The sequence below is a fragment of the Sphaerodactylus townsendi genome, linkage group LG03, assembly GCF_021028975.2.
Source record: "Sphaerodactylus townsendi isolate TG3544 linkage group LG03, MPM_Stown_v2.3, whole genome shotgun sequence".
Taxonomy (NCBI): Eukaryota; Metazoa; Chordata; class Lepidosauria; order Squamata; family Sphaerodactylidae; genus Sphaerodactylus; species Sphaerodactylus townsendi.
Window position 1 is genome coordinate 123,088,849 of NC_059427.1, and position 20,167 is coordinate 123,109,015.

At 46.4% G+C, this 20,167-nt stretch overlaps 1 protein-coding gene across 2 annotated transcripts in view; it reads left to right on the forward strand.

The window, feature by feature from the left end:
• The window catches only part of SPATA20 (spermatogenesis associated 20), a 48,101-nt gene that overhangs the window by 1,992 nt on the left and 25,942 nt on the right, over positions 1 to 20,167 (forward strand). The window contains exons 1-10 of one of the 2 annotated variants that reach the window (XM_048487667.1): positions 281 to 390; positions 3,749 to 3,886; positions 6,426 to 6,490; positions 8,631 to 8,785; positions 8,890 to 9,033; positions 9,974 to 10,175; positions 10,270 to 10,400; positions 11,730 to 11,834; positions 16,268 to 16,342; positions 19,898 to 20,110. In XM_048487667.1, the coding sequence (XP_048343624.1) occupies positions 3,777 to 3,886; positions 6,426 to 6,490; positions 8,631 to 8,785; positions 8,890 to 9,033; positions 9,974 to 10,175; positions 10,270 to 10,400; positions 11,730 to 11,834; positions 16,268 to 16,342; positions 19,898 to 20,110 (1,200 nt within the window). In that variant the 5' untranslated portion in view covers positions 281 to 390; positions 3,749 to 3,776. Of the gene's footprint in view, positions 1 to 280; positions 391 to 3,748; positions 3,887 to 6,425; positions 6,491 to 8,630; positions 8,786 to 8,889; positions 9,034 to 9,973; positions 10,176 to 10,269; positions 10,401 to 11,729; positions 11,835 to 16,267; positions 16,343 to 19,897; positions 20,111 to 20,167 lie in introns of those variants that run through there. The other variant, XM_048487666.1, reaches the window with a different exon arrangement.

Genomic DNA, 20,167 nt, shown 5'->3' on the forward strand with positions numbered 1-20,167 from the left:
TATTAATTCAGAAGAATCAAGGGGAGGTTTTCCCAGACTGCCTTTGAGTATATTTCAAGCAGCCAAGGCGCTGGGTGCGAGGGGGATGGGACATGGAAAATGGATGACTAAAGATATAGTGTCATGTGGATACTCAATGCCCCTGTCACTCCAGTTTAGACACAAAACCAGAGCAAAACACCTTTGTTGGCTTCCAGTTCAGCTCTCCCAGTTCATTGCGCTAACCTCAACAATGCTGACTCTACTAACTGTCTGTTAGAAATGTGCATTCTGATTGGCCAGTTACAAATCACCTTCTGGAATGGGGGTGGAGTCAACACCATTTTGAAAATCCACAGCTGTGACGTATTTTCATTGGGATGGCAGGAACAGTAAAGGTGCTCTAAGGAGGTAAGAGAGGCCGCTAACTCAACATTTGAAACAGAAGCACCACTATAGGTGTTTTCTATTTAGCCAAGTGATTCTGTGGCTGTTCTGAAATAAGAGGATTAATTATCTTAAGCAAAAGGCGAGGCTCAGAAAAAAGGGATTTGTCTGAAAACAAGAAAGGTCTGGACTGATATGTTACCACCTGTTTCTGTTATGCGTTTTTATTATGCGAACTCTTGTAAAGTCTTGGGACTTGGATGCTGAATGTTCAAATGAAGTGGTGAGAGTTATGGGATCACAAAGAGTGTGAGGAGCATATTGTGGGAACCCACCTACATCAGTTGGAATGATTTGTGTTGCAAACAGCTGGAAAATGAACATTAGTAGAAAGACTGAGACTAGTAAAGGAAGAATTAGGAGACACAGGGGGGATTTGGGAATGGCAGTGTAAATGAAGAAATACATAATTAAGAGAAGGTTGCACTTCAGTTAGATGCTGCATCATAAAGCAAAATTATTTCCAGTGGTGTCTTCCGGTATTGATGTGATAATTTTGTGATAATATTAATAGTATTGATGTGTCTTTTCTTTTATTATTTACATTTGCTTCTTTTCTGGAACTGGCTTATGCCCTGACCTGGATAGCCCTGGCTAACCTGATCTCATCAGATCTCAGAAGCTAAGCAGGGTCGACCCTGGGTAGTATTTGGATGGGAGATCGCCAAGAAATTAGACCAGAGTCATGACGTGGAGGCAGGCAATAGCAAACCACCTCTCTTGCCTTGAAAACGCTACAGGGTCACCCTAAGTCAGCTGTAACTTGACAGCAAGAGGAGGAAGAAGAAGCTTATAATCAAATAGGGTGAAGTAATAGACTGGAGTAATAGAGCTGTGTGGATTGTAGGAGCAGTCAAGTCATATAGTTTTTTTCTGAAAGAAAACTCTTGATTAGCCTTTGAAACACAAGGAGGGAGGGAGAGAGCCAGCTGTATCTTTCCTGGGCCAGGGATGCCAAAGGGCAGTTGCCAAGAGCTAGCAAGGTTTTTGTTCCTGGTGGTGATAATACTGGTTAAAAGCAGATTTTTGTGTTTGTGCATCTGGCATAGACTCCTTCCACAAGAGTGTGTGAAAACATGCCCCTGCCACAGCAGCAGTAACACACGGGGTAGGAAGGATTAGAAATTATATCTGCACATATCCATTGAATTATCTGGTGGTGCTGCCCCCATCTCAACTTCTTCCCCTTTTTTCCCGTTGCATCAATGCGAAATCATAAAAGCACCAGTGACTTGGTGTCCCATCCCCAGGGCCTGGAAAAATCTTTTTTTCTCCCCTTCCTTTCCTGGCCACTTGTGTTGTAATGCTGGGAAAGGAAAATCCCTTTAAAGGGCTAAAGGGGGAGGCTGAGTACCAGCTGGACAGTCTGCTTGTCGCCCCCCCCCATCTGTTCTCCCTTTGAGTAGGATTAATGTGGGTTTATTTTTAATTTGGATGAACAGGGGAAAGATGGAAGCCACGTGAGTTATGCCTACATTGGAACAACATCACCTGGATGCTGACAAATAGTGTGGGGCTTCCCGGTGCCCATGCAAGAGAAACTCTTCCTGTGGAAGCAGCAATAAATATTTTGTAGCAAGTATTATCTGAGATGTGTACTGTGTAATTCTCAGGAACATGGTCACAGCCAGTGAAGTAGTGTGGATAGACAGAATGCCAACACTGGATTTCTTAAATCTAGGTTCTTAAGTTCTTGTTCAGCTGTTGGATCTTTGAGGGCACACATTCTTGCATCTAATTTGGGGTACTGGATACTCTTGAACAGAGGAGTATTTAGGGGAAATGTAGCCCGGTGCAACATCTGAGTTTTATGCCTCCCCCCTCCTGTATGGGTGGCTGCCCTCCCTCACCACAACCAAACAACTTTTTTTGCACCAGGTCTTGAGGTCAGTGTATTGACCCGTGGAGGAGGAGGAGGAGGGGTGTGGGGGGCAATTTTCCGCCCTCCCATGTGACTAAATGGCCACAGCCAACTGACATTTGACCCCATATGTCTCCCTGGGCAGTATGCCCCTGCTCTTGAATATTCTGCACTCAGCAGGAGCTGTAGCTCACTTTACTATCTTGCATGCCTGACTGGGACTGTGAGAACAGAATGGCATGAGTTTTCAGCACAAGACCTTTTTGAGAGTACGTGCCACATCTATGATGTTCTGAATGGCCTTGAAAATGTCATTAATTCATATGTAGAATATTAGTAAGTGGCCTACCTTACACATAAGTACATAAGTGCCCTCACATCACAACACTCTTACAGCAGCCCCTGCAAAGGACTTTCAAGGCAAGTGATTCAGCAGAGATGTTTTGCCATCGACTTCCTCGTCTACAATATCTTCCATGGTGGTCTCACTTCCAAGTACCAGCCTGCTGAGCTTCTTACCTGCTTTGGTAAAGAACTCTGAATGCTAAAACTGCTATAATCAATCCATACTCATTGAAAATAAACCCAACAGACTACCTCCAGTCCTTTCCGCACGAGCCATTTAACCCAGGTCAGGGCCAGAATTAAAACTGTTTGGGGCGGGAACTTTGCACGGCTCCCACCCCTAAATCGGCCCTGCCCTGGGTTAAATGGCAGAACCTGGGATATTGGAGAATGGTGCCATGCGCGATTCTTTTTTAATATCCCAGGTTGCTGCTGCACCTGTGCAAAGGGCCCTGGGTGGCAGCCGCCGCTTTTACACGCAGTTTTTTTTAAAAAAACGTACCTTCTCTCCTGCACAGCACTGCGGGAGAGGGTGACCAGCCCTCCAGCCCCCTAGGCATCAGCCATGGCTGTGGGGGCCCGTCCCTGCAAGGCTGCACAGGGAAGAAGGTGATATTTAAAAAAGGACGTGCCTCTGTGTGCAGGTGCATCTGCAAGCCACAGGAGCATGCAAACAGCCCCAGGGCTACACCGGGATCAGTTATCCCAGCTGCACCTCACGTCCCCCACCCCGTGAGGAAAGGGCCTCCGTTGGGCAGCTGACTCTTGGCTTGGGAGAGCAACTGTTCTTTCAGCTGGGCTTTGCTGAAACATAACAAGGTATGTTTTAATTGGCCAACGTGGTGAGTTCTGCCCTGAGGAAGCCTGAAACCAGCCTATGCCACTGGAGTTCTGTAGGCCTGTCAGCACACCCTCCACGGCTAGTTCACTGCTCTCCCTCTCAGACCTTTCATGAAACAAGCCAGTAGCATTTCCTGATAATTCAGACTGAACCTGTCTAATTGCTGATCTCACCAGGAGCTCTCAGAAGAGACCAGGCAAGGGAGTTTATTTAGCCCCTAGGGCTTTGGAGATTAGCCAGACTAAAAGCTGTCTGTCTCATGTTTCTTGTTGCAGAACCGTATTTCTGAGAACAGCCTTAGCCATGGCCACAGGAGGTAAGGACAGCCATTCCGGCAGGCCTCAGTACACTAACCGTCTGATTCATGAGAAGTCTCCTTACCTTCTTCAACATGCCCATAATCCTGTGAACTGGTAAGAGCAGTTTCTTTCAGTAAGCGAAGGGGTGGGCAGGACAAAAGGTCTTGGGGAAAATAGCTTTGGACTATAGTGGACATTTTTAAGGGGACACACATTTTCCTTTTCAACTGTCAACTGGTCAAAAGTCCCCTGTTCTCTTCAGAGCCTCCTCTCCCACTTCTAAGCTGCCTCCTACAGCTACAACTCCTTCTGTATGTGGGGCCGCCTCTCTCTCACAAATCTCTCCACACAACCGAGCTTTACCATGGAGCCTGTTCTTTAGTGCCTCTTTTTCATCCCCAACTGAAAATGAAATCTGAGAATGTGTAACCACATGCTCAAAATTCTTGTAAACATTGCCTCTCCCTTTCCATTCTTCCTCTCATTTGTCTGCACCTTTATTATCAGCTGCTGGGAGCAGGGACATATCTTTTTGCCTTGTAAAACATCAAGGCAACTATTTGTTTATGTGTTTAAGCACGTATATCCTACTTTTCTCCCATATCTGGGAACTCCAAATGGATTATACCACGAATGCAAAAACAAATGTCAAATATACAAAAACATATATAGTGCTATATGTACAGTGGTGTTGCTATATAAAGAAGGAAGTGTATGAGGCAGATATCTCTGATTTGGGTCTTTTATTTAACCACAACTGACTCCATGTCATGAGCTGAAGACACAAGTTTATTGTGACACCAGGGAACCACATCTTATTTCAAAGGATTCTACTTAAAAGCTTGACTCTCATATTATTCTGACTATAGAACCAGAATGCCTATATCTGTATTTTTGTAATTCATCCCTCCAATGGGTAACCACATCCAAACCTGGAGGCAGCAGGCCGTGGTGCCAATGCAGCACCACCCCAACTCCTCCAAAAGGGCTTTTTGGTGGCATGGGAAGCAGGGAAGAGCCCTGGTCCTCCCCACCACTGAAAAGCCCCAAAGGCCTTCATGGATGTACATTGCTGAAAGGCAGGCTTACGTCCAAGAACCAGTGCGCTGTGCTACTCGCCCTCAATCCTGGTAGGGAGCCAACAGTTATGCCCCGAGAATGCCCTGGTCTGTCACTTCCCACACTGGTATCTGAGTGAGATGCCAGCACAGCCTCACTGTAGTCTGCACTTCTGGGTTCTGCAGCAGCAGACCTGTGGGGAAGGCAAACATGCCACAGCAAGGCTGCTCTGCTCCCTGGAACCCTTTTATCTTCCCCTCTGCCATCAGAAGGGACTGTAAGTGCTGTAGAATATAGTTGGGCTGCTTCCTGTTATTGTTCAAATGAAAGCAAGAAGTCCTTGCTTTCCCTCCACCCCCCACCCCAAAAGGCCAGGTGGGCCCCTGGAGGCCCGGCAGAGGTTTTCCCTCTCCCCTCACCCCAAAAGGCTAATTGGGCTCCTGGGCCCTTGGGGAGGCCGACAGAGGCTTTCCCTCTCCCCCCCCCCCACTGAAAAAGCCAGCTGAGCCTTTGGGAGCCTGGCATTCCCTCCTCATCCACCCCAAACAACCAGCTCCACCCTGGCAGAGGCCTTCCCTCTCTCTTCCCCACCCCAAAAGGCCAGGCAGGCCCTTGAGGGCCCAGCAGAGGCTTTCCCTCTCCCTCCACGGGGTCCTGGCAAAAGCAAAACCGTCACAGGGGTGAACTGTGGGGTGGGTGCAGCGCCCGGAGCTTGCCCTGGGTGCTGTTTTATGACAGTACACTCCTGTCCACATCCACTCATTGACACTACTGTCATTCGAGATGGGGGGGATTCACACCATCCCTGGAAAATTGGGGGGCAAGACTGAGTGCACAGGAACATTGGGTATATAGCAGGACCAAACACTCTCTGTGATTATATTGTTACTTTGGCTAAGCCTGTGCAGTTGAATTTCTTTCTTTGACTTCCACTTGCTGGCTATTGAAAGATGCTGGCAGGAAAGTGGGAAGCAGGAAGGATCTGACAACTTGGAAGCGGGGTTGAGGGGGAAGACATGAATGGCAGTGTGAGGGAGTGGGAAGGGTGAAGCTAGGTAGGCTGGCTGTGGTTGGAGGGAAGGTGTCTGGGGCAAAGCTGTGCTTAGCGGCTAATCTGCCCCACTCTGGCAGCAAAGCAAATTAACATCATTCTAGAAAAATGGTGTCACATGCCACGGAGAGAATGGAAAATGAAAGCGAGGCTGAAGGAAATAAATTTGTATATGAAATCTTGCCGCAGCAGACATTTACCTCTGGATCATGGCAGACACTTTGTTCATAATTAGCCTAGGTGTACTTTTGCACCTTCAAGCAGCTTATTCATGTCTGGGAGCACTAAGCAGTACCATGAGGCTGAAGCTATGCCAGTGATGCCTGCCCAATGTGTCTTCTGCCTTGTGTCCTACTGCTGGGCATCTGTTCCAGGTACTGGACTGTTTGACAGAGTCTCAGATATAATTATATTCAATTAGTGCTGTCAGTGATTGGAGAAATGTGTCTGTTTAAACCATGCTATCTGATTTAACTCAGGCATATTACATTGGTGAGCTGTAGATGCACATCCCAGTATCTGTCTCCCTTTTACCCCACTCAGGTATCCATGGGGTCAGGAGGCATTTGACAAAGCAAAGATGGAGGATAAGTTGATATTTCTATCAGGTAATAAAAGAATCTTTTTGCTTTATGTGACTTTTATGTGCATAATTATGGATACTTAACGTTGCGCACATGAGATTTCAAAACCGTGCAGCACAAGTAATCATACCAGTTTAATGGTTAATGGTTGCATTAAAGCTTCTGAAAAGATAAGCTTGTGCTTGGATGGGTCTAATTAGGTCCTCCTCCAGTGGATGTGCCTGTTTCTACCTTGCTGCTTTCTGGCAATCCGTTCCCTCTTCCTTTTGAAATGTTCTTATGCACTTTTTTTAGGGTGTTCAGTTGGCATCAGCAAACAATGCTGCAAAGATTACTTACTCATAAGCAGTCAGAGGATCACAAGTAGATTATCTAGCACAGGGATATGCAGCCTGTCATCAATAGCAGACCTCCTGTCTGGAAAGAGCTCTTAATTTGCTATTTCAAGCAGGTGGGGATTTGGAAGAAGATAAAGATACACTTAGATTCTTTAGATACTTTAAAAACAGTTTAAGAAATTGCTTCTAAAAAGTTTCTATGGGTTTATAAAAAGGGGCCTTTCCCCACTTACGATTTGCGGCACGCTGCTCCCATCACGAGCGATTTCCGGCGTGGGGTTGTGTTCCCCACTGCCCCGCGCTCTGCGGTCTGCACGGGGCAGTCAGAAGGTGCCGTTTCTTCAGCGTCAGAAATGACGCGCGCCGAGGGGACGTGAGAGCGCAGAGTCGGGGTGGCTGCGTTGTCACCGCCCGGACTCGTGGGGAGCACCGCTGGACCACGCGCTATTTGGGGACAGTAGCGCGCAGCAAACGGTAAGTGGGGAAAGGCCCAAGAATTAATGCTTCAACACTTTTTAAAATAACCTGACTGGTGTACTTCACTGTAAAAACAGTTTATGGAGAATGGTTCTGGTGGGTTTTCCAGGCTGCGTGGCCGTGGTGTGGTGGATCTTGTTCCTAACGTTTCGCCTGCATCTGTGGCTAGCATCTTCAGAGGTGTATCATAGGGCCACTCCCCACTCACCATAAGCCGCGGGGTCACCTCTTTAAAAGACACGAGGAGGATGGACGTTCCCCACGTCACCAGCGCCCACTGCGCAGCTGCCCTTAATTTGCCGCTCTCCCACCTCCTTGTTGCGTGGCAAATTAGCTCCTCTGAAAAGAGCAACATTTTCAAAAACCCCGCAGGTGCCGCAGGGGGGTGGGGAACCTCGGCTGTTTACACGTGGCTGATTCGCTCTGACGCGCAGCTTCCGGCCAATCAGGAAACAGGAACCGTCATTTTGTTTAGGGAGGGTATTCCCGTCAGAAAGTGCTTGGAAATTGAGACGTGTGCACAACAAGACGTGCCAACATTGCTCTTTTTTGCTCTTTTTTTGCTCGAGCTCCACTGTTTTGCAGCTTGGCAAAGTGCTGCTGAGCACAGGGTTGTTGGCGGTGTAAACCGAAACCGATATTTACTTTCATTTTTCTGCCCAAGCAATGTACAACAGGTAGTGACGTCAGCATGTGCAGACGTCTTAAAACAGTGCGTTCAGCTTATCCAAACGAACTTTTCGGGTCAGCCAATCAAAATGGAGCCCCGCCTTTGGCTGGCTGCAACTCCCATGTGTAAATGATGCACACGTGTGCCAGCCAATCAGAACGCTCGATTGCCTCTTTGACTCTTGATGTGGAACCCCACGCTATTTCCTGAATGGAAAATGAGTGGGGAACAAATGTCTCCGTTGTCAAAAGCCACGGAGGCTTTTCTACGAGGGGTCGCTGTGGGGTTGCACTCAGACGAGGTAAGTGGGGAGTGGCCCATAGAGGGAAGTCAGACTTCGACAATACAATTTATGGAGAATTTCCAGTCACTTTTCATCTATTTGTTCAGTTCATTTTTAGAACTGTGCTGTTATTTTGTTCCCTGCGTGGCTGTTAGGAAACCAGTCCACAGTTTTACTTAGACACCTTGTCGTTTGTAGCTTCTCCCCATTGTGTATATGATCTCTTTCAACCTGTTCCTCCTGCATTTGTTTGAAGCCCTTTAAGTTATGCATGTGTCGATGCAGAATTCTATCATCTCTCTTGTCCCTCTCCCCAATGAATAGGTATCATAACTCCAGTTCTCTGTTGCTTCGTTCATCATTAAAACTTCTTTAACAGACAATATTTGTTTTCAGTTGGGTATTCAACCTGCCACTGGTGCCACGTCATGGAACAAGAATCCTTCCAGAATGTCGAAATCGGTCAGATTCTGAACGAGAACTTTGTGTGCATCAAGGTGGATCGGGAAGAGAGGCCAGATGTTGATAAAGTGTACATGACCTTTGTGCAGGTGGGGAGCTGGAATTTGGAAAGGTAGCACAACCAGTTGTGGGGCCTCTCTTCACAGTTGTGGGGGAGAAGGGAACCTAACACATCCATTACCTTTTTCTTCAGGCAACCAGCAGCGGAGGGGGTTGGCCAATGAGTGTGTGGTTGACACCTGATCTCAAACCATTTGTAGGGGGGACTTACTTTCCTCCTGAGGACGGAATTTACCAGGTCGGCTTTCGGTCGGTTTTGCTTCGCATCCTAGAACAGGTATGGAGTTCAGGCTTGTGCAAGAGGCTGGCATTCTCATTTGAATAACACAGTAGAGATCAAATTAAATTGCTAGTGTTGCTAATCTGATCTTTGAAGGGCTATGATGGATTAGTTTTGGTGCACAAAGAATTTAGGAGAGCTGAATGAGTCACCACTGCCCCTTCTTCCCATTTACATCTCGGTGTGCAATCCTGGAAACTTCTCAAAGTCTAGTGTTTCAGTTAATTATATTGGGACTGATTTTGACTTTATAATTTCTGTGTGAAAACTGAAGGAAATGCTTTCGGTGTGATTGTGGCTTCAGCAGCAGCTGTAATACCCAAGAGCAGCTCACTGGCTCTGTTAAGATACCATGTGAAACTACAGTCTTTTACATATTCTCAGTTTCCTCGCATCTTAACTTCCTGTGTCTTTGGGTGGGTGGGATTCAGTTCTGCAGGTGTTTTGCTCTTTCTAATGGTTGATTTTCTCACACAATGTTTATCAAGTGCAAAATGCTGCTGATTTAAACTGCAGGGAGAGATGCTTCATTTAAAGCAGTGAAGGTGTCAAATTAAGCTGCCACTTCCCTGTATATGTCATTTGCACTGTGGAAAACATTGGAGTCATATATATCTGGATGAATTCTTCTTTCGAACTCTGGTTATCCATGCTTCACTGAGAAGAAGCTGAACAGACAAAACATGCATACACTTCTGGTCTTTTGTTTGTATTTCTCGGGGAATGCATTCTGCAACCTCCTTTCTGCATTCTTGTGTGTAAATGACCCCCTGCAGGGCAAAACCTTTGTGGAGATTCACACATGGTCTGCCTCAATACCTGGGCAGAAAAGGATTACAGGTTTTTTTGAGGAGAGGGATAGTTGGATGAAACAGAGGTCATGAGTAACTGCTAGAAAAACAGTAGCTTTAAATTGTTTCTCCCCTACCTTCCCCAGTGGAAACGGAACAGAGCTTCCCTTTTGGAAAACAGCCAGAAAATTATGTCTGCGCTATTAGCCAGGACTGACGTGGGTGTGCGAGGGGAGGAGGTGCCCCCCTCCTCTCAAGAGGTGACAACCAGATGTTTCCAACAACTGCTAGAGTCTTATGACGAAGAATATGGTGGATTTTCAGAGTCTCCTAAATTTCCTACTTCAGGTTAGTTGAAGATCTTATAGTCCAGCAAACCTAGAAGGAGAGAGTAGCGTGGTGTAAGCAGCTGATCCAGATTTTTTGCCTTCTTGCATTTCAGTCAATTTGAATTTCCTGTTTTCTTACTGGGCCCTTCATCGGTCAACCTCAGAAGGGGCCCAGGCACTGCAGATGGCACTGCACACCCTCAAGATGATGGCATATGGAGGGATCCATGATCATATTGCCCAGGTAAGGAGGAGGAGAATGTTAGTGTACTGGTTGTTGTGGATTTTATGGGCTGTGTGGTCGTGGTCCGGGTTGTTTATTGGACTAGCTGGTTTACTGTATTTTTATTGGTCTAGCTCAGGGGTAGGGAACCTGCGGCTCTCCAGTTGTTCAGGAAGTACAATTCCCATCAGCCTCTGTCAGCATGGCCAATTGGCTATGCTGGTAGGGGCTGATGGGAATTGTACTTCCTGAACATCTGGAGAGCCGCAGGTTCCCTACCCCTGGTCTAGCTGGTTCACTATAAGAAAATCTCATCTATCGTGTGTCAGGATTATTACAGATACCCTGTTCTAAAAGTAATAATCTGAAAATGGCTTGGTTGCCAGCCCCAGATACTCCCATGCTAACCCATGTTCACATAGACTGGGACCAGATTCTCTAATGAGTACATTCTGCCTGCCCAGAGGGAGGGAAAGTCTGTATAATCCTTAACAGAATTAACAGTGTTCTAAGTCCATTCGCTTAGAAGGTTATAATTGTGTTTAGGATTGCACTGTGACTTTTCTTAGGGTCTTCTAAAGCGAATGGCAACAACAAAAATCAGTATATATGGTCTCCTGTCTTGCCTCTGCAGAAAGCACCGTGTGGTATGTAAGATCCCACAGTTGCTGTTCTTCTGTAATTCTGTTCCCAGCTTTGCTGGTGGGCATTATGGCAATTCTTTTGTGCTTGAGCATCACACCACTGCAGACTTGAGTGCATCTTATTCACACCAGTGGCTTCACTTCATCATTAGATTGCTCATCTCCAGGGGACCCTGACCACTTTGAAATCACTGTGTTAGGTGGGGCTTGTCTGTGAGTTCTGAGGAACAAATTACACATTAGCTGTCCCTCTGTGCCATTTTATCAGGCCTGCTGGGGGCTAAACACGTGCTGATGTTACATGTCCACAGTAGGGTAAATAGCACTCTCAGGGGCAGAGCGTACACCTTGCACCTCTGCCATGCCCCCGCCTGCCTCGGAATGCCCCTGGAATGCCCCCCACGCCCCCTTGGCACTTTGCTACTGAGCACTCCTCATGGTTGTTTCAAGTTCAGTTGCATTGGGCGGGGGGGGTTCTATTCTTCTCTTGCTTTGTGCCATAGTCCTGATTCAAATCACAATACTTCAGAACACGCCTCTCCACCTGATTCAGGGATATCTCTGGAGAAAAAAAAATTAATATGTAGTTAGATCCTCAGAGGGTTTCTTTTAAGATGCAAGAGAACATTATGCCAAAAACAAGATCTAACCACAGTCTTGGGAAGGCAAAATGTTAACAAAGCTGTTTCCATCTACTCTTCCGCAGGGGTTCCATCGTTATTCCACTGACCAGCGCTGGCACGTCCCTCACTTTGAGAAGATGCTGTATGATCAGGGGCAGCTGGCAGCTGTCTATGCCAAAGCATTTCAGGTATTCCTTCACAGATTCTCTAAGGCGGATTCTGCGTGGGCCAAAAACAGTGGTGTGAAAACGGTGTAAACCCTTTTACACCACTTTCACACCACTGTTTTTGGCCCATGCGGAATCCGCCTAAGCAATACCCAGGGCTTTCTAGAAGAGGGCCAGAAAGAACTGGTAGCATGAATCTGACCATTTGTGGACTTTGCAGAGCAGGACTTCCATACATCCTTGTCCTGCTGCAGATCACTGAGCCTTCCAAAATTTTATTCCTAGAAAGTCAGCAGACCCTCATTTTTGGGGACAGAGGGGGGATTTGCAGCAGGAAGGAAGAATCAATGGGAATTACTTCTACTTTCATGACTAGAAATGCTGCTGTCACAGGAAATACATGGCTGGATGCATGCCAGCAAAAGCAAGACATTATGCAGACGTACCTTGGGGAGAAAGGAGTGATTAGGTGCATTTTCCCAACAGAGGAATTCTATATTGTTCTTTGAAGGACAGAGCTGCATTGGCTTGCTTCAGTCACAATTATGCCACATAACAGGGAAGGGAAATACTGCAGTTCTCTGAACAGTATAATGACCACTCTCTCCTTCTAAGTTTTCTGCATTCATGTTGTTTATCCATGACCCCAGTCAGGCACACATGGGGTGACGTTGGGAACAACACTATCCCTATGGTTCATCAGTACCGTCCCCATCACAGCTTTTTCAGGCCGGAAGAACAAAACAAGTCTGAGTTGTTTATATCCTCCATTACCTGAATCCTCCATTGAGATTCGGTGAGTCCAGGATGTGAGGTAGGACTCAAATCAGCAGCCAGCTGGGAGAACTATTTGGAAGCTCTCACTTTTCCCCCCTCTCATCATTGAGGCAATTTGTGAGTTAATGAGCTTTGAGGCATGGAAGTGTAAACAGAAAGTAAGCTTCTTGAACCCAGTTCCAGGATTAATCCAGTGTAAAGGAGAAGAAATGGCTTCCTCGTTCCTGTGAGGCTGACTGTGTTCATACAGGGCAGTGGCAACAAAGTGCACACTGGGGGTTTCTTCTTTCATCTAGAAATTATTCTTGGCAGTAATGTGGCACCTTGGGAGCGTAATGAAAGCTGAGAGCAACACGTAGGCCTGTCGTTTTGTGCGCTGTCGAGTGTGCAAGGTTTGTTCAGAGAGGAGAGAGAAACAAGAAATGGTTCAGTGGAGCAATGAGTATTACGTCCCCCCCTGCGGCACGTGTGCTTTGAGGCAGAATGCACTTGATTGGGACGTCAGCATAGCTGTTTGCCCTGGGAAGTGTTGGGTGTGGGCCGCTTGTACTGTCTGCCTCCTGTTGTACTACAAAGTTTCCCAATTCCCTGAGAACATCCAGCTGCCTCCCTGTGTTGTTCAGCAAGTGTGCCTGAGAACATTTCACAAAGATGGGAAAAAATATTATCTGAGGGGAATCTGGTGCAGAGTTAAATAATATTGTTCAACTTTGTTTTTATGTCAGTGGCATATCCAAAAGGGGTTTTTTTTAGACTCCAAGGGGATTCTGGTAAGAGCAGGTTAGGTTTCCCTGCTGCGTCTCTGTGTTCTGTCCTTTCAGGTGGTTCATTTATGAAGTTTGCTGCTAGAATGTTTGTGAGGGTGCCTGGTCCTTGCTGGTTTTACCTAATCAGGCTGTGTGATTTAATTCCCCTGTCCCATGCCTGGAACCCTGGAATCAATCTCCCTTTGAGGTAGACACATAGGCCAAGTCTGGGTAGGATTCTTGCAAACTCCTGTAAAAGCTTTAGGCTTTATTTCAGTATAGTATGAAAAGGTCCAGGTACAAGCATAATTCAAGTAAGTGGGTGCAGTAAAAACAATAACTTCTAATTACTAATACTCACATGCATGAAGGTAAGTACAAGTCTCAGGAGGTTCCACCTTCCCTGGTTTCCTCATGTGTGTGAGTGCACACTGAGCAAAAGCTGGCTCCTTTGTTCACTCTGCCTATATTATAGAAATGGCTCCCCCTTCCTTCTCATTTGGTCAGGATGTTGGTATGCTGAGGTAGACATTGTAGAGCACATCCTCATCCAGTAGGATGTTTGTTCAGGTTTTATGATTTGACCAAGAGCTAGATGCAATTCCTTGTTTTTAGACATCCTTGCATGAACCAATCTGTTTTTTGACAGAGGAAGCTACTTTAGGTTGCTTTAGAAAAAGATTGGACAGATCTTTACTGGCTATTGGCCATAGTGGCTAAAGGGACCTTCCATATTCAAAGGTATCATGCCTGTAAAAACTGATTACAGGAGGAGGCCTCTCTTGGAGACCCTGGTTTGGCCAGTGTAGGAAGTGAACATTGGACTGAATGTAACTGTAGCTTCTAAATGCTGCACGTGATGTCTAAGATCATTCTGGGAGGAAGTCCTGAGTAGGAATAGAAATTATGGTGGAGGTGCAGCACATAGATCAAGATGGCAGTGCTGAAGAAGGTGAATATTCGCTTTAATTAGACCATTTTAAAATGATGAAGGGAACAAAGCTTAGCATGAGTTTAAAACTTATGGCTCCTGTCGGCATCAGGACCTTTCTTTCTGGGAGAACCATTTTGTAAGTGGTTCAGGCTGATTCAAGTTGGAGCCTGGGCAGGTGGAATAGATTTCTGGGCATGAATTCTGCCCCTGTTTACCTTTGACAAAAGCATGGAGTTAAAATATTTAAAGAAGGACTGGAGTATGGATAGGAATCCAGTTAATTTTTTTTTAAAAGCCAGTACTAGCATGCTGAATTCTCTGCAAGAGGTTCTGCTGGCCACATTGGGAGACGAGAGCTTTGAAGGTAAGCTACTCTCCTCCTCCATGCGAATTTTAATTGCCCGTTACCTAGCTGCCCAGATGCGGTTCGGCTCTCAGTATTAGAGATGAAAGCCAAGACCCAAAGCCACCTTCTGCCTGTGTTGGCCTCCTCCTTATCCTGTGATGATCCTGGTTGCCTCAATTTCATCTCCTCCTGTTGGCACTATCGTGGTCACAGCTTGTTAACCTTATTAAATGGCCTCAAGAGAAGTTTGCCCACGGGTGAGAATTCTGGTCATTTATCCACGTTCTGTGCTCATAGCTCTTCCTCAAACAGCGTGACTAAGTTTCATGAGAACAGATTGTGCAGATCAGATAAATCAGATTGAGCTTCCGAGATGTGCCTGCCGCAAAAAAAGAAAGGAAAGCTCAGGCTGGGGTGGGGACTAGCAGTAAAGCATGGTGTATGAACAAATACAACGGGCTCTAGAAAATTGTTGGCGGGTCAACGGTGCCCACCAAGATGGCCAACCCCTCCTGCCTTTCCTGCCCCCTTGGCCCCGCATCACCAGCTCCCTCCTTGTCCTCCTCCCCCCAGAGGCTTAATATCAGCCACCAAGGGGGGGGGGGGGTGAACCCTCCTACCTTTCTTCTTCCCCTTAGTGTCCTCCTCTGACTGCAGATGGTACAGTGATTATAATTATTCAGCAGTGGGGGAAATTATTCAGCAGTATAATTATTCAGCAGCAGGGGAAGAAGAAGAAGAAGAAAAGTTTGGATTTATATCCCCCCTTTCTCTCCTGCAGGAGACTCAAAGGGGTTTACAATCTCCTTGCCCTTCCCCCCTCACAACAAACACCCTGTGAGGTAGGTGGGGCTGAGAGAGCTCCGAGAAGCTGTGACCAGCCCAAGGTCACCCAGCTGGCGTGTGTGGGAGTGTACAGGCTAATCTGAATTCCCCAGGTAAGCCTCCACAGCTCAGGTGGCAGAGCTGGGAATCAAACCCGGTTCCTCCAGATTAGATACACGAGCTCTTAACCTCCTACGCCCAAGAGAGCAGTGGTCACATTCTACTGTTTGTTTGTGTTGTTTTTCACCTGTTCTGTGTAAGCCCCACCCCCAAGCCGTGCATGCATGGCCATTGGCTGGAAGTGATTAGGAAATGACCTCACTCAATAGGTCATGGCAGAACCAGGCTCAGGACTATAGTCCCTTCTAACCCAGTGCTATCTTTCACAGGTGTCAAACTCGCGGCCCTCCGGATGTTATGGACTACAGTTCCCATCATCCCCTGCCAGCATGATGCTGGCAGGGGATGATGGGAACTGTAGTCCACAACATCTGGAGGGCCGCGAGTTTGACACCTATTCATTAAGCTTAGCAGTACGTTGGAGGTTGAGTGGGCCTGCGTGTGATCCTGCGTGTGATCCTCCTACATTCAAGTAGTCTGCTGGTGTATGTCAGAACGATTTATGTTGCTTGTTGCAGCTGTGTGCATTGGAGATTTTGGTGTAGAAATTATGCTCTCTCTTTTCCCACTGTGGACTTAACAACCCCCCACCCTGCCCACATTTTAAATAATATCCCCCAAACACACCTTATTGGCCTACTTTCCTTCCCCCTTGTATGCCGTTTCATTAAAATTGGAATAAAATTTATTTTGTATCTTAAAACAGATTTCTGGCGATGAATTCTTTGCAGACGTCGCCACAGACATTCTGCTTTACGTCTCCCGGGACTTGAGTGACAGCGTAAGTCACCCCATTGGGAATTTACTATCAGATGCTAAGTGTGTCTTGAGTCTCAGCATCCCTGAGGAACTGATGCAACTACAGCGGGTTGAGTCCTGTACTGTGCTGAATTCTCCAGTCTTATGGGTGAGAAATGGCAGGCAAGATTTTTATGGGACTGAAGAACTTCTTAGGGATAGCGTTACAGAAGGGGAAGTGATAGAAGTGAACAGCTGTCCATAATCCAAGTGCAAACCCTGCACAGCTTTATGCCGGAGCACTAACACAACTGCAAAGGGTACTCCTGGGTATGGTTATTACTTATTGTGAGACCTTGTGCATTCCACTTCGTAACAAAGGACTCACCAGTCCTAACAGTCAGTCACAGGCTGTGGAAATGTTATGGATTATTAATCAACATGCCCATTATCAGTATGTTAGGCTGCATTGTTTCAATTGTGCAAATGGGTTTTCTCATACCGGCTGTCTGCTGATCTGTTGCTCTGAATTTTGATGTCTAATTAGAAAAGGTTGCTTGACCCCTGCCCTAGGGAACGCTGTCTTGGGGATGAAAAGTACATCAGCTGCAGGCATACATAAGAAAACCCCAGCGGCTGCTTCTCCTAAGCCGAGTAGCTCTAGGAGGCAGCAATTTGAAACAGAGAAACAACAGGTACCAGAAGTGCTTATGCAACCCCATACCCACTGCTTTGCTATCGCCACCCCATCTCAAGTTGTGTCCTTTTCCCCAGGAGGTTTCAGACACACTTTCCTACCAGCCGCCACTATCATGTGTTTTTGTATATCATGTGCAGTTTGGCCTTGAGGACATTTTAAATGGTATTTTTTAAAATAGATTTTTTTTCACGGGATACGTGACTAAAATCCATCAAAGGTATTTCCAGGGTTTTCGGGAATTACCTCCAAGTAGCAGAGGGGGCCTTGTGACAGCTTAAAAGGGTGGAAAGAGACCATTCCCTTCAGACACTGGTTATCCTACCACTCCCCCACCCTGCCAGTGTACCTAAATTTAAACATTGATTTTCTTCCTTAACTAGTCATATTTGGTTCTGTACTGAGACACATTCAGCTGTAGAGGCACAGACTCCAAACCACTGGCCTAACAGAGATTCCAGCCATCTTAGTGACCCTTTCCACACAAATCCCCTAAACTGTTTCTGAAACGTTTTCAGTCCACCTTTTTACAAAGATGTATATCTGCACTCATCCCCTCGAAATGATTCCAGGTCGCCATTACGTGATTTTTCCCCTCTTTTTTTTTTTTTGGTGGAGTTCTGTGTTGAAGTGATACTTCAATGTTTCACAGCCTTGTGCTGCATTCTGTACTCTGTGTATACTTGATGTTTTGAAGACCCCCCCCTCAAATAAAAGAGCAAACAGAGAAATACTGCAAATAAACAGGCAAAGGGAAACTGTGAACTTAGAAAATGGTGCCGATGAAGAAGTTCAGGGAAGCAGAGAAGAATGGGAAACACTGTAAATAGATCGCACAGCACCTGAAGGTGTTTTCAAAACATTTCAGCCAGAGAATTGTTTTGAAAGGGGATTTATTTAAAACATTTTGAGGCTGGTACTAAAACATTTTGGGGTAAAAACAATGTGGAATTCCATGGATTAAATGTTTTATTTCCTGCCTCAAAATGTTTTTAAACGGTTTGTGTGGAAAGTGCCAGTGGCAGAAAAAAAAACCCATAGTCCTTTAGCACCTTAAAGACTGTCAGGTATGTTGTGGCATAATCTTTCTGTGGTCCAGACCCCAGTCCTACAGAATCAAGAGGGGAATATTGCTTGAGGGTGAAAATTTTTGCACCTTACCAAAGTCAGCATGCTGTGAGGGTGGTTAAAGCTCCTTGCTCCATTTTCCGAAGGTGTCCTGACTCTTTCACCATGGCAATGGCTCAGTCTGTCAGCTTTTTCATTTTGGAACACTTGAAACATTCACAGGTGTTTCTAAACTCTGGCACTATTCAACTTTTGACATACCAGGCTGAATGCAGTCCACCAGTTGTGAGTGACTATGGTCTACTCTCTACTCAAAGAAACATCTCTGTTTTTTGCTGCCTGCCTGGGCCTGGGAAAACAGGAAGGTGTCAAGGCCCTGGTAGGGGAGCCACAATTCCTGTTTGGGAGGCTCCTTTGACCTGGGTCAGATGCAAGTTGTGTAGCCAGTTCTACCATAAAACGACTTGACATCGCTTCAAAGTATTTCAGAAGACAGGAATAATGAATGTTCTAGAGTTCTTTGGAGATTTTTTTGGCAAGGTCAAAAGAGAATTAGGAAGAAAAAGATAAATATGTGAACTAGGAGACGGATGAGATTGGTCCAAGGCAAGACTGATTTAGTTAACACATTATTTAATGCATTTATTAGTTGCTTTTCAACTAAAACCAAACTTTTAAGCTGCAAAAAAACCACTTTAAAAATGGTTGCTATCCTGTCTAGGAGGCCCTGCTTTGGTGGCCTTTCAGGAAGATAGCACAACTCTTGTTTTCTGGACAGCGACTTCAGGGAACCTTTGCAGTTCATTGGGGTACACAAAGGCATGATAGTGTCAGTTGATGTGGTTAAAATGGTTCTGAGGTGGGTGAAATGGCAGTGTCTTGCAGAATGTTGGGTTAGATGCCTTTTGGCCACACCCAATTCTAAGGTTCTGTTGAAGGTCAGGGGATATGTTAAGCTTATACAGAGCAGACTCCCCACTCCCCCCACCTCTTGGTTTACTGTGTGTTCAGTAGACAGTAGCAAACATTTTGAAGTTTTCCTGGGCAACTTTGAGGCCTAGGTGAGGAATTTTTAAACCTGGGGTGTCAAACAAGCAGGCCAGGGACCGGATTCGGTCCCTTCAGAGGGCTTATTCGGCACCCCACTCTCAGTCTGGGCTGGAGAGGCTGCTGTGAGCTTTCCAGTTCAGGCAGTCACCCTAGATCTGATCTTGCAAGCCATCCCTCCCCCTGCACTCCAGTGCCAATTTGGGCTGGTGAGCCTCCACTGCCCCTCCCCCCATGCTGATTTGAGCTGGCGAGCCTGCTGGGGGCTTGCCAGCCGAGGGAGCCACCCCCCCGGGCCTGGCCTGACCAATTACATTTTTGTCATTTCTGGCCTTGTAACAGAGGCATAGCAAGAGGGGCCTTGTAACAGAGGCATAGCAAGAGGCATAGCAAGAGGTGCACCAGTCAGACCTCCACCCCTGCCCCGCCCCACCCTACCCTGCCCCGGAACACCCTCGTCACATCCCCACAGGGGCACGTGCCCGGTGCATCACGCATGCGCCTCGTCCCCTTAGAGCTACGCCTCTGCCTTGTAACAAATGAATTTGACACCCCTGTTTTAAACTTCCAACTGTATTTCTTAAATCAGAAATTTGGCTTGTGAACGACAAGATCAGATTCCATATTGTAGGGCATGGTCATGACCACATATGTGACTTAGGTTTCCTGATCAGCTCACTTCCCAGTCAAACTCTTGCTCCTTTGTCAATGTGACTTACGCACCTGGGAAATGGATCAGGGCACTTGGGTTGAAGTACACACTAATGCTGCTTGTTTTATTTTCAGTCAGGGGGGTTCTACAGTGCTGAAGATGCTGATTCCTACCCCACCATCCAGTCAAAAGAGAAGCAAGAAGGGGCATTTTGTGTTTGGACAGCTGAGGAGATCCGGCAGCTTCTCTCAGACCCAGTTGAAGGAATCCCAGAGAGAAAGACTACAGCAGACGTCTTTATGCATCACTTTGGGGTTAAGGAGGATGGCAATGTGAATCCAATGAAGGTGAAATGGGAGGAGAAGTGTAACCTAAATGTGGGCCACATGGTCAGTGATGTCACA